This window comes from Corvus moneduloides, chromosome 8, assembly GCF_009650955.1.
Source record: "Corvus moneduloides isolate bCorMon1 chromosome 8, bCorMon1.pri, whole genome shotgun sequence".
NCBI lineage: Eukaryota > Metazoa > Chordata > Aves > Passeriformes > Corvidae > Corvus > Corvus moneduloides.
The window spans coordinates 6,827,929-6,840,836 of record NC_045483.1 but is presented as its reverse complement, the minus strand read 5'-3'; the positions used below and the strand labels follow the sequence as shown (position 1 = coordinate 6,840,836).

The 12,908-nt window shown below is 42.1% G+C and overlaps 1 protein-coding gene across 2 annotated transcripts in view; it reads right to left on the bottom strand.

The window, feature by feature from the left end:
- The window catches only part of SHTN1 (shootin 1), a 54,393-nt gene that overhangs the window by 4,133 nt on the left and 37,352 nt on the right, over positions 1–12,908 (bottom strand). Inside the window, exons 12-16 of one of the 2 annotated variants that reach the window (XM_032116341.1) lie at positions 11,638–11,720; positions 8,605–8,717; positions 7,974–8,027; positions 5,091–5,211; positions 4,042–4,225 (exon numbers count right to left, since the gene is read on the bottom strand). In XM_032116341.1, the coding sequence (XP_031972232.1) occupies positions 4,042–4,225; positions 5,091–5,211; positions 7,974–8,027; positions 8,605–8,717; positions 11,638–11,720 (555 nt within the window). The remainder of the gene's footprint in view (positions 1–4,041; positions 4,226–5,090; positions 5,212–7,973; positions 8,028–8,604; positions 8,718–11,637; positions 11,721–12,908) is intronic. The other variant, XM_032116342.1, reaches the window with a different exon arrangement.

The window sequence follows — 12,908 nt, the reverse complement described above, 5'->3', positions numbered from 1 at the left end:
TGCAGTGTTGCATGCTTTGTTATGTAAGAGTATCAGAAGCAATCTGTTCTGTGTATATAGTTACAGAACCTACAGAAGGTGTAAATACTAAAGGATTACTAAAGTCTGCGAACTAGCACTGCTGTGACCTTTGCATAAAATTTACAGTAGGAGTAAAAAGGACAAACTAAGGATCAGCTTGTCAACTGAGATTTGGATTTTCTTTGTTTCCTCTGGTAATACTAGAATCTTGGCATTATTTAACCTGGGTTGGTGCTCTATTCATGAAATCATTGTAAAATCATTGTAATATGCATCCATTAGAAAACAGAATTTTATGTCAATATTCACTGAGAACAAAAGCAAAAATGGCAGATGTGTCTATTATTTCAGAATTCTTGACAAGGCAGGAGAATAAGCCAGAGAAGACCACAGGCTAATACTGAGCAACAGTAAAAAATACACCAATTCCAAGTTTTGAAAGTCTCAAGTGAACAAAAAATTCCATCACACTACTACCAATATTTGTCCAACAGAGATTACAGGGAATATAAACAGTGACACTGGTGAATTAGCCCTTTGTTCCCTTCTTTGATAGTACCAGTGCTACCTGCAACACCAGACATCTGTGAAGGACGTGCAAGAAACCTTCTCCATTTCAGAATGCCCCTGCTAAATCCAGCTGAGTACAAAGGTGGTCAATGTAGCAGCCAGCAGAACAGAACTGCAGACAATCTTTAGCATGGAAATTGTTCCCATTTTCAGGTACTTTTTTTGAAAAAGCCCAAAAAATCAGAAAATTTACTTAAATGAAGAATCTGGGAGAGCATCTGCCTGCACTGAGAAGGCACACAAAGAGTACAAGCTAAGAAAAATCTATCGGTAGCTTTTACAACAGTTAAAACTGAGGAGACCTCCAACTTCCAGAACATCCCATTGTTTTCTTCATCTGTTGTTCAAACCAAATTGCCCATGTTCAAGCTGCACTGGAAAACCTTTGCAGTTCAGCCCAGCTGAGGCTGAGCTGCTCCCTGCAGAGCTGGTGGATGATTTGGGGTACTAAGATTACAGCCGGGAGAGGGAGGACAAATCCTTTAATTGTATAAAATCATCAGATTAACACTAACCCTCTCTGTAGTGCACTCTGTCAGCAGAGAACTCTGCAGCCCAGAAACACAATGTTTACAAAGTGCTGAAAAAAACCCCACCAAACAACCAAAAACCCAGGGGCAGAGCCAGACACACCTTTCCCTTCTGTGCCTAAACACTGCAGGGGGTTACGGGAACTCTCTTTGCTCCCAAGGAATATAAATTGTCACCTCTTCTAAGCAGAATTACACTCATGCTGGGTTAAACACTGGGGAAGAGATCTGCAGAGGAAGTTACCTGCACACTGAGGTAAGGCCTCAGTTTGCCTACAGGACACACATTACTGATGTCTCCCCCCTAAGCACCACCTCAGCAAAATTTCACACATTCCGAACCACCTCCTTAATGGCTTCAGACACACAAGAACCTCTTGCACTGAAATGACACCTCACCTAGAGGTTCTAAACTCAGGTTTTCTATAGCAAGCTGTACATTAAAATCTAGGTGAAGAAAAGAGAATAAACCCTTCCCTGCAAGAGACACTTGGCAATTATGAGACATGCAGTCCTCCCCTGTGATGGGAAATGTTTGCTACCTGCTGCAAACAGATGAAGAAGTCACACCTTGCTCAGATTTCAAGGAATGGCAAATGATGAGGGAGCTGCATCCTTTAACCTCAGGTATGAAGAATGAGAAGAGGATTTCTCATGTAGGATATGCAGTCCAGGCAGGGCACTGTTTGTTCAGTTAGCACGGGCTACTTGGAATGGAGTGGTGGAATAGGAGCAGAGTATGAAGGGAAGCAGCCCCTGCTGCAGAGCAGATTTCAGGGTAATTCACTGAACCAGCTCTTGTGTGCCCCCCCAGGACACCCAAAAAGGTTGGACCACATCCCGTGGTTTAGCTTCACTCATCCAATGAATCCAGGGATACAGGATGCACTAAGAACACTCCAGAATACAAATCAAAGCATAGCAAACGCAGAGGACAGTGAGATTTGCTTCAGAAGTGCTCTGCTGATCCAAACTAAGCTGCTTCCAGGGAAGCTCAGAGAAAACTGCCCTAACTACAGAGCCCACTTGTCAGACTTGCTGGCCAAATGAACTTCCCTCTGCTACCTGCTTCCAACAAGCCCTATTTCCAACAGTGCTTTCACACCTTGGAGTCTGGAGGCTGCTTCTGCCAACCTCTGCTGCAAACAGCACCCAGGAGAGAAAAGGAAAGCAATTGCACCGCAACGTGGTATGGAGCCTGCAGGTTGTCCCTGCTCCTCCTGCCAGCCTGGCCAAACCAGAGCAGGAGAGCCCCAGCACCTTCCCTCTTGCTGGAAAACCATCCCTAAGGGATGAGTGTTGCCCATTGAGCAGATTTACACCAGTGGCTCAGTGCAAGGAAGCCCTGCAGCACGAAGGACTCTGGCCCACTACATTTGTTTTAATGCTTTAAACGGATAAATTGAAGTGAAATGTGTCTTTCGGGATGTCACTGAATAGGCAAGCTGAGAAATAAATTGAGCTTCACATATGCTTTTATAACACATAACAACTGTGACTGTCAACACAAGATCCTTTTCACTGTCAATTCACCACGCATTCTGTAAGACCTTGGTGCCTGCAATTATTTCATTTCCTTTCTTGTAAATGCAATTTCCACTTAGTTCAGTGGAACAAAGGTACACAAAAGGTGGCAGGAGTTGCTTGTATTTTCTGGTTTGTTCAAAATAGTAGAAATCCACGAACTACAAACACATTTTTCAGGAACAACCTCACCCTTCTGTCAGGGTAGGAGTTCAAGAAAATGCAAAGGCATTATTCAATAAAATTAACTGTTGAACATATCTTCATCTTTCTGATTAAATTAAAATGAAGATCATCTTTCCTCTAAGGATACTTACATGAAATAAAAGGGGAAAATACGTATGAATGAAAAAGGCATTCTGCTTTTAAGTCTTAGTAGGAATTAAATACAACTGTAGAGCACAAAAGGAAATTGGGCTCTTCATCCACTCAAAAATAAAGGATGGAAGTACCTGCGTAAGAGTGAAGTATTAGTTCATAAAAATAGATGCAAACTGAATATTCAGCTCATTTGTCATGACTTGCTCCTCTGAAAAAAGCAATGGAGACTTGCTAGAATTGGTACTGGTGGTATTTTCTAACGGACAGAGTGGGAAATCAGAGGTTTAATCAGCCATAATTACAATCTTCTGCCAATCTTACTTGTCTCATCTATTTCCTTTTCTTGAAGTGACAAACTGAAAAGCAATCTGGCAAGGGAACCGAACCAAGTGCACAGCCTAATTCCAAAAGGAGCCTGGTATGGTTGGAGAACAAACCTATACTCCAGGGAATCTGAAATAAATATTGCTGAAGTAAGTTTAACTCTGATGCTGGGTTCAGGTCTTCAATCTGCTGTGATGAAAAATTCTGCTGCCCATCTGTGCAATGCAGCACTAATTTTTTTTTTTTAATCATGACATTTCAAGGTAATTCAAATTTTTTGCCAACCAATTTTTAAGAGTAATACTCAGGACTTGTTTTGGTTCAACAGAAACTGCCCTGCACACCAGCATATAGACCAAGATGACTCACATGATTGTATTTTTGAAAATATTTGCCAGAACTACTTTTAATCAAGACTTAACAATATAACTATCATCCCTCTTCTCTTCAGGATATGGAATAAACCCTCAACCTTGTTATTTTTCAAAATCTCTTGAGGTTTTTTTTTGGACTGAGAAGAGGAACTTTTTTTTGAAGAACGTCCACAGGTTTTAGGGGGAAAGAACTTCATTACAGAGAATTTAACTTCTCCTTTCACATGAGACTGGAAATTATTTGAGGAGTCAGTGGTAAACAGCTGCAGACTGCACATTTATTGTGTTAACCAAAATTGGTATTAAATCATTTTCAAAACACACCAGCTAAACACATCTTGTTCTACAATATATCTATAAATCCATATTCTACTTACTGTAAAGTAGGCTTGGAGCCTGTAGCACCCTTAGGCTGGTTGGGGACAGGACCTGAGTTGGGTATTTTGGAAGTGAATTCTGTCTCCGCATCCTTCTTGTCCAACGCTGCCTGTGGGGCACTGGCTCCCGAACCCAGCACAGGCAGAGACTTTGATTCTGATGTGGCCAAGATTCCAGTGGGACCTAGAATCCAAAGAAAGTTTAATGCTTCCATTATCCAGATTGGTCTAGAAACAACACAAGAGCAGAGCAGAACTCTAGCTAAGTGCAGAAATCAAAATGGAATTTTAATCAACAGCATCCAGTGCAAGAGAGTATCAAAATACCACATTTGCAGCTTCTGCTCTCCCCACCAAGATTTGCCTTTTTTACCACAGGCAGCACTTGCTGGGTTGATTCTCCTGCCTTCTGGGGTGGGAATTCCTGCTGCCCACACAGCCCTACCCAGGCACAACTTTGGTGCTCTCCCAACCTGATGGCTGAAAAGCCTGTTCTCAGTAGTAATGAGGAGTCAGTGAACTGTCTGCAAAGTCCAAGATAAAACTCTGCAGTGACATTCAAACCAGCCACATCTGCATGTACTATGGCATGGACTTAGACCTGCACAGGCTGTGTTTGTAACCAAGCAGAACGTCAACAGTTTTTTACAGAAGATTACAGTAAAGCACAGCATAAAAACTGCAGACCCCTGGTCTGCAGAGAAGGTTAATTCAAATCACCAGTCCCAAATCTCATCTCTCTGGCTAGCATTACTTTCAAGAGTATTTTCACAGTAGATTCGAGCAAAAACTCCAGCAGTAACATCTGAGCTCCAGGCTGGAAAGAGGAACCTGAGTGTATGTGTCTGTGTGTGCAGAAAATCCTGACAGAAGCATCTCTTGGAGAAAATGGGATCAAAAGCAACAGGTGAGACAGGGAAGGGAGTCACTGTAGAAGAAGGTGGAGTTCTCAATGGCTGCAATGGCAATGGTCTGGAACAGAATGTAAAGCTTCAAGAGTCACTTAATGCAGGGAGAGGAAGAGGACTCCAAAGGAGCCCAGCACTTACTGCCACTGTCCTGGTCAGTGGTCACTTTCCGGCGTCGCAGGACTCGTTCCAGCTCTGTTTCACCACTGTCTGTTTCAAGGGACTTCAAGCTTCGGGAACTGGTGGATTTATTCAGTGTTTCCTAGAGCAAGAAACAGGCATGAGAAGCTCTCTGAGGACAGATCATGCCTTGCTAAGCAGCTCATGTGCACAACTTCAGAATCTTTCACACTGCAGATCTAGAGCAGCGGGCCAAGCTCTTCCATCGGTACAACAGGAGCTTCTGGGATCAGCTCGCCACCCCACCCTTACTTGGGTTTAATGTGGGGATAAACCACACTTACTACACATTAGTGGGGTGATATCAGGCATAAGAGGGATGCTCTGGATCACTAATGAACAAATTCTGATGTTCGCAAGGAGCTGCCAACTCCGTCCATCTTAACATTTAAAGAATCTTAAAAAACTGCCAGAGAGTTATCATGCACATAGTTAACCTCTCTTAGCAAAAAGCCAAAGATCCATCTGTTATTGCTCCAGTGGGTTTTCTATTTTAGCATGGTCCTGTGTTGCTGCATCCTGGTGTGTACATATGTCTGCAAAAGTCAGTATTTATCAGCCACAACTGCAGCATATTATATCCTATAGTGTAGCTGGTCTGCCATAAACCTGACCCTATGTCTACACACTTCAAGGTTTCTCTTTTGCACAGAGTTAGATCTCAAGTTGAAACGGTTTTTTGTACATACAGAACAGAAATAAATGCTACTACTGCCTTATGCCAAGGCTAGCATGTAGAATCAGGGAAGCTGCAGGTCCAGGAGCATTTTTCTTAAAGTGGGAGGAAGAGAGGCTTTAAGCAAAGCCAACTTGCCTACAGGAATTTACACATGCATTTAGTGCATACTGCATGCATTTCCCAACCCACAACAGTCAGTTACTGAATCAGAACCCACTTGATTGTAAAACTCACCCAAAATGTTTACAATGCAACTGAAAATTTGGTACCCATATACTATTTCATTCTCTTTTTGAGTCTTCCCAGAAATCTTGTTTATTCAGTCTTCCAAAACATGTCAGACTCAAATAGCATTTTTCCAGACCACAGATAACGTTCTATTGACATCTTTTGTTGATAAGCACATAACTTCTGAGCAGAAATAGCCAACGACAAAAGGAAATAGCACTTTCAGTTGCACAAGCTGTGCTACTTTCAAGAGCCCTGCAAAGTAACTTAATTCTTCACTCTTGCCTAAAAGTTAAAATATTTTCTTTCAAAACCATTGGAAATTTACTGAGCAGGTTATTCATTAGTAGTATGCTCCAGATCTGTACAAATGTACACGTACAAAAGCAACTTAAAAAAGGGAGCCACTCAAGCTCTGGAATTTGCACAACATAAATGTGTTTTGTTTGTAACAATTATATGGAGGTCTACACAAAATGCATAATTAGCATAGGAACAACAAATGTTTACTCCATCACATTCCACCCCCATGTTTGTTGTCTGACTGTGCATAATCACTGCTCTCAAGAATAGACTGGAGCTGCATTTTATACAGTTTGTCTTGCACTGCAAATACCCTGAAAGGCTCAGAAGCAATGAGCCCAACACAGAAGTGCAGTGCCTGCAGGTTCCTCTCTGCTCCCTCTGAAGTGCATAATCAAGTCTCCCCTGGTGCCAGTGACACAGTGCTGAAGAAATAAAACAGCTATTAGAGAACGAAAGGACCTTGGGCAGGATGGCTCTGTCCAACCCTCACTGGTCCAAGCAGCACACCACATCCCGCTATTCCTGTAATTATGGAATTCTGATTAAAGCACAGCCTCAGAGTTCCATTTCATTCCTTTCCTATTTAGCGCCGCATTTAATTATGTGTCCCTCTAATTAGAGCTCAGCATTAAGGTCTGGTGACTCTCTAGATCATTTCTTCCCTTGCTTTCACATGATTGGAGAACAGCAACTTTAACACATCACTGATGCCCCACTGGTGATTTTAAATCACAGCAAAGGCTATGGCTACACTCTGCTGTACTGCCGTGCATCCCCCAAACCACTACTGAACTGGATTTTACAAGGGCTGTTTACCCACAGGATGATGAGAATGATTAGCTTCACCTTCTGCAGAGTGGAACTGAAGTATTTTGCTTCAATACTGGCAGAATTTCACCCGATGTGCCAAAATGGCACTTGAGAAGCTTCGGGGTTACAGAAGTCAGGGAGCGAGAACTGCAGCTCCTTCTGACTGATACAATTTTAGCTCTGGTGCAAAAGAAGCAACCGGTTAAAAACAAACAGTGCAACACTTGAGTAAAGGACACAACAGGAGCAAACTTAGCACATTGCTCTCAGCTGAACCAAACATGCCTCATGTTTTTATTTTGTGAGAAGTGGTTATGTGGATAGCTATTCAGAATCAATTTTTTCTACATATAAATAAATGCAGACAGACCACAGCTATTGCTTTATTTGGACTTCACCTATGCTAACAAGAAATTTGGTGCCACAGGAAAGAGGGCAGCAGTTGATGAGGAGAACTCTATATTCACTATATGTCCAGTCCAGGGGCTTTGCTTTGGACTAGATACAGATACTCAGCTGCCTCTCCCTTCCTAAGCATCCCCACTGTGAGTATTTGGAAAGTTTCCCAAGGATCTAGGGCAGACACACACCATAAAATCCCTTCTAGTGGCAGGAGCACATAAACCCAGAGCAGAGTGCAAAAACAAATTCTCCTAGCAAGACCAAAACCATCCTTAAGTCAAATCAAAGGTGGAACTGGGGGATTTGCCCTAAAACTGCTCTAAGGCTTCAAACCAAAATGCAGAAGTTCCACATTTTGCACAGAAGGCCCTGTCAGCTCAATGAGAAGAAAATGGAATACAATATGCAAGTTTTCTTACCAGAATCCCTTTTAGTTCTTTCATTGCACTTTCAGAGGGCTTTGGTGTTTCCGGCTGTAAACAAACACAACACATGGATGTCAAAAGCCACAAGAAACGGCCCAGGACAGACTCTGCACCTCTGCCCCCTCCTCCCGTGGGCACAGGGCTAACATTCCATCTACTTCCTTACTCAGATGAAGAGAAGAGCCTCAGCTCTTGGCACTGTGAATCACAGACTATACATAAAGATTATGCTTTTGTGAAGGAGGTAAGCAATGTTCTACAGCACCATTCAGGTACTAGGTGTAAGTGCTGCATAAAAGAAAAAAAAAAGTGCTAACACAGCCTACTTGTTGATCATCCCCTTTAACCACTTCAGGTATTCTCTCTGTGCTTTTTGCTTCTTAGCAGCTGTTTGTTTACAGGCTTCTTTTCTGTGTCCAAGAAACTGGCCTTTATTTACTTAACTGCTGCCTTCATTTTTTTTCTGTTCTTCAGGTATATGCTCCTCTAATTCATTTTATCCAAAATCAAGCCAAGTAAATGAGGGGAGGAAAATGTATTCACCTGAATATTTAACAGAAAAGTTTATTTTCAGTGTAAATTACTGTACTTAGCTAAAATTATTGGTCTGCTACTTATTCCAAACCTTTGTTTTAGGCCTGCTTGACTGGTTGACTGGTCTCAGGTGAACTCCCTTTTTAATCCTGTCCATCATTTCTTCCACAGCTTGCCTCTTCAGATCTGTAACTTCTTCACCTGCTAGGAAAGTCAAAGAGCAGATCACATTTCAGATAGGAACTGCAGAAAAATGGTACAAAGTAAAAAACCATGTTCTCATTCTGGATACAGCGACCTTTGCTATCAGCTCAGCTGTCCTGAGCTCCTAAAGATTAAAATGCCAACCTACACTGAGATCCTGACTCTGCAAACGCCAAACTGCAGAAGTTTGGACAGAAGCAGACCCACATCCTGAAAAACATAAAGCTCCTGGAACTGTCTGGGAATTGCAAAAGCTCAGTGCTCTAGGATGAAGCACCAGGGACTGAAAGAACAGAGTTTTGCTTCCTGTGTGGCTCAGCAGGAATTCACAGCTTCACTGACACAGGACAAGCTGCAAATGCCCCATGACAGTGATTCCCAATTATGTCTCCCATTTCAAGTGGGTTTGAGAACCTGGGCGGAACAACACACCAACACCTCAGACTGAGCTAAACCCACCCCTTGAAAAAACACTGCATCAAGTTAAAGGGAAAAACTGAAATACCATGAAATGAAAATGGCTGCTTTTTCAAGAGATTTGGTATGAGGACTGCAAAATATTCAGATGACATGACTCTGTGATGAACCTAAACAATACCTGTTAACTTATCAGCATTCTGGATAACAAAACAAAAGACCCTTAACATACTAAAAAGGGGAGGGGGGAAGAGCACTTAAAGCAAATACACAGAGAAATAGGGTTGATGCTATTCAAAGCTGCAACCTTGTACCTTATATAACAGGAATTTTAAAAAGACTTCTGCTCTCTCACTTGTCAGGGTACTATTGATGATTCATAGAAATGTGGTTTCTGTATTCTAAGCCGATTCAATGTCAGGCTTTAATTTCACAAACAGGCTGTTTCAAATATAAAAGCATAATTGGTGGTATGGGATAGAAATTCTAAGTCCTTAACAGGGGTCAAAATAAGCCTCAAGTTTGATATAATAACTAGATCAAGACAGAACTTTCTCCTTTTTTATTTTTATTTTAAGAACAGCTCAACTATTAAGAGAAAAAGCAGTTTATATGTGATTGAAGAAAGGTCAGAACTGTTAGTTTGCTAATAAACAATGAAAGAATGGGGAGTAGAGAACTTGGAGTGAATTTCATAGTATTTCCTGCAATCACTGTTTGCGACAGTCTCAACAAAAAGGTGTAATCAAAACATCTAGGATGCTTCAAGGTAAGGAACCCTGATAAATCAAGGCACCATAATTGGACTTCTACCAAAAGGTAAGATTGACTCTTCATCAGAGGTCTCAGTACAAGGTCACTTCTCTAACTATTTTATCCACACCCAGAACCTTATTTCTCTCAGACTGGTAACCAGTTCCCAGAAATTCCCCCAGGGACCTGCCCAAGTCACTCCATTTCTCAGTTCCTCACCTGAAAAATGGGAGGAGTAATACTTTCCTTCCCCCACTTCCTGCCTGTTGGTTCCATGCAACAATCCAGCCTGACTTACATACCATTAGTCTGCTAACAGCAGGGGGGTTTTTTTAACAGTTATATCCTATAATTTCAGCCAGGTTCCCTTCTTTGTTTAAGTGGCAGCAAATGAGTTAAGCAATTCACTACAAACAAACTCCTGCTGTTTCAGAAGGAAGAGAGAAACAGCAAGAAAATCCCTGGTTATTTAACTGGCAATGCCTGTCTAACTAGCTCTGACTCTTCAGGCACTCACAGTCATTTGTAAGTCTGTACTTAACTCCTGTTCTCAACGTACTAAGTTTCCAGCTTCCATTAACAACAATAAAATGCAATTTCAGCTGTTACTTTGCATGCAGAGCCACCTTAGTGTAAGACTGTTTTGTTTTAGGTTTTCAGTGTTATTAAAGGATTAAAACTACAGTAAACTCTGAGTGGTAATTTCACAAGATATGAATTGAGGGATGAAAACTGAAACATTTAACAAACAAGCTCTGTGGAGAGACTCTGGACAGAAGAAATTGCCATGTGGAAATTTGGAAATTTCCCTGTATTATGCTGAATTTAACCTGCTCTCTGTTTAACGCTCGTAGGTTTGGTCTTCTGCATCTTCCAGGTAACCTGTGGAAGCACAAAGCCCTGCACATGCTGCAGCTCGAGCAGGTAGATTAGAACTTTCCTCCAGTTACAGCAAGTGCTAGGTCTTCCCTTGAGGTTTTTGACCTGCAGCCTCAAAGACTGTTCATACTCAAATCCTTTTGGAAAAAGTAAATTGGATGCTGATGATCAGTTCAGTTGTGGAGGCAGAGATGGCCATGAGGGCCACACAAATCTACTTGGGATCTCAAGGAAATCTGCAGTAGAATACAACAGAATGTTTCAGCTGGAAGGGCCCTGCAGTGACCATCTGGTCTGACAGCCTGACCACTTTGGGGCTACCCAAAAGTAAGAGCATGTTCTTAAAGGCTTTAAACACCCACAGACTTGGGGCACCAACCACCTCTCTGGGAAGCCCATTCCAGTATTTGACCATTCTCACCATAAATAAATGCTTCCTTATGTCCAGTCTAAGCATTCCTTGAGGCAGTTTTGAACCACTCCCCTGTGTCCTGTCACTGGATCCCAGGGAGAAGAGCTCAGCACCTCCCTCTCCCTGTCCCACCCTCAGGAGCTGTAGGGAGCAATAAAGTCCCTCCTCAGCCTCCTTTTCTCCAAAGCAGACAAGCCCAGAGTCCTCAGCCACCCCTCACAGGAATACCAAATCTACAGTACTGAAGATACCACTTCCCATCTTGGTGCACATATTCCTGGGCTGCAATCCCATTTCTGGACTGCAAGGCAGAGCAATGTGCTGGGACACGGACAGCTGTAGTTAATGCTGACACTTAAAAGCATCTGAATCACCACCTTTATCCACAGTTCCTTTCCACCAGCTTTTCCTGCAGTACCAGTGGACAACCCACATGGCTTGAGAAGGGATGAGCCATACCTGACTCCTGCTGAGGAGGTTTCTCCTTCTTGCTCACGTTGGTGTTGGAGTGAGATCTCTTGCGAATCATTGACATGAGAGACCTTGGGGGGAAAAGGAAACAGAGATTGTCATTCTGTCCTGGATCAGCCTGAACACAACACACCACCAGCTTGCTTATACCTGATTATACAGCCACTTACAAAAGACTCATTTAATGGTTCTTGAATGCAGATGCACTGAATTACCCCCCACAATGCCTCCCATCAAAATGCACCAGAGAAATTTATTTCTTTTTAACAGACATTAGGCACAAATCAAAACACTCCAGATTTGAATATTAAAAGCCAGGGTCTCATTGTGACACATGACAAATGGAAGCTGCTCCGGCATAATAAACAGAAAGGAGAGCTGTAGATGTTGAAGTATTGTTCTCCAGAGGACACTTAAATATGGTGATCAGTATCTCCTCACCATCTCCAGGTTTGTAATCTTCTTACAGTGTCAAATAATTATCCCCTCGCTATAGTCACAACGTAAACCTCCACACCAGTAAATGATTCATCTCCAAGAACAAGTACAAGCTCCTGTGCACATCTGATGTGTCAGTAAGGCCAGTCACTCCCTACTGAACATCATTCCTTACACAGCAGAGTGACATCCCTGCCATCAAGGGTCAAATCTCTGTCCCAGAAAAAACCAGCACCCAGTGCTTATGCCCTGAAACAACTTCTATACACATACATGTCATACTGCATGAGGAAGATGTCTGACTTTCCTACTACAGGGCTTAAAATTAATACTTTCACCTATTCCAAACAGTAAAGGGCATAAATTTAAACAAAAAATCCCACAACACCCCTACGCAGTTAATTCATGCTATCCCATCAGTGAGAAAGAAGCAAGCAGGCCAAATGAGTTAATGGACATAAAAGAAGCAAAAGGCCAAACACAATCTTCCTGAACATGCTGAGTTTCTAAAAACAATGCAAGATGAACAAAGGGATGAATTCTCCCCGCTAATCTATCTATTCATACATTTAACACAGTAGTTTACAAGACTCCTGGATGTCACTTCTAATACAGAAGGTTGCAAACTGTCATCAAAGTCCATTTATTCTTAAAACTAAGCAGACAACATGAAGAGATTAGCTGGGTTTCTAAAATTAACTAAGGACCCTTTAGTATTTAGTTAATTCATTTGGGTCTAATGTCTGATACATCATAGACTGGTCATGCTCTTTCATACTCCTTTGCAGAAATCAGGCCAAATTTTGGTAATTTTGCCCAAA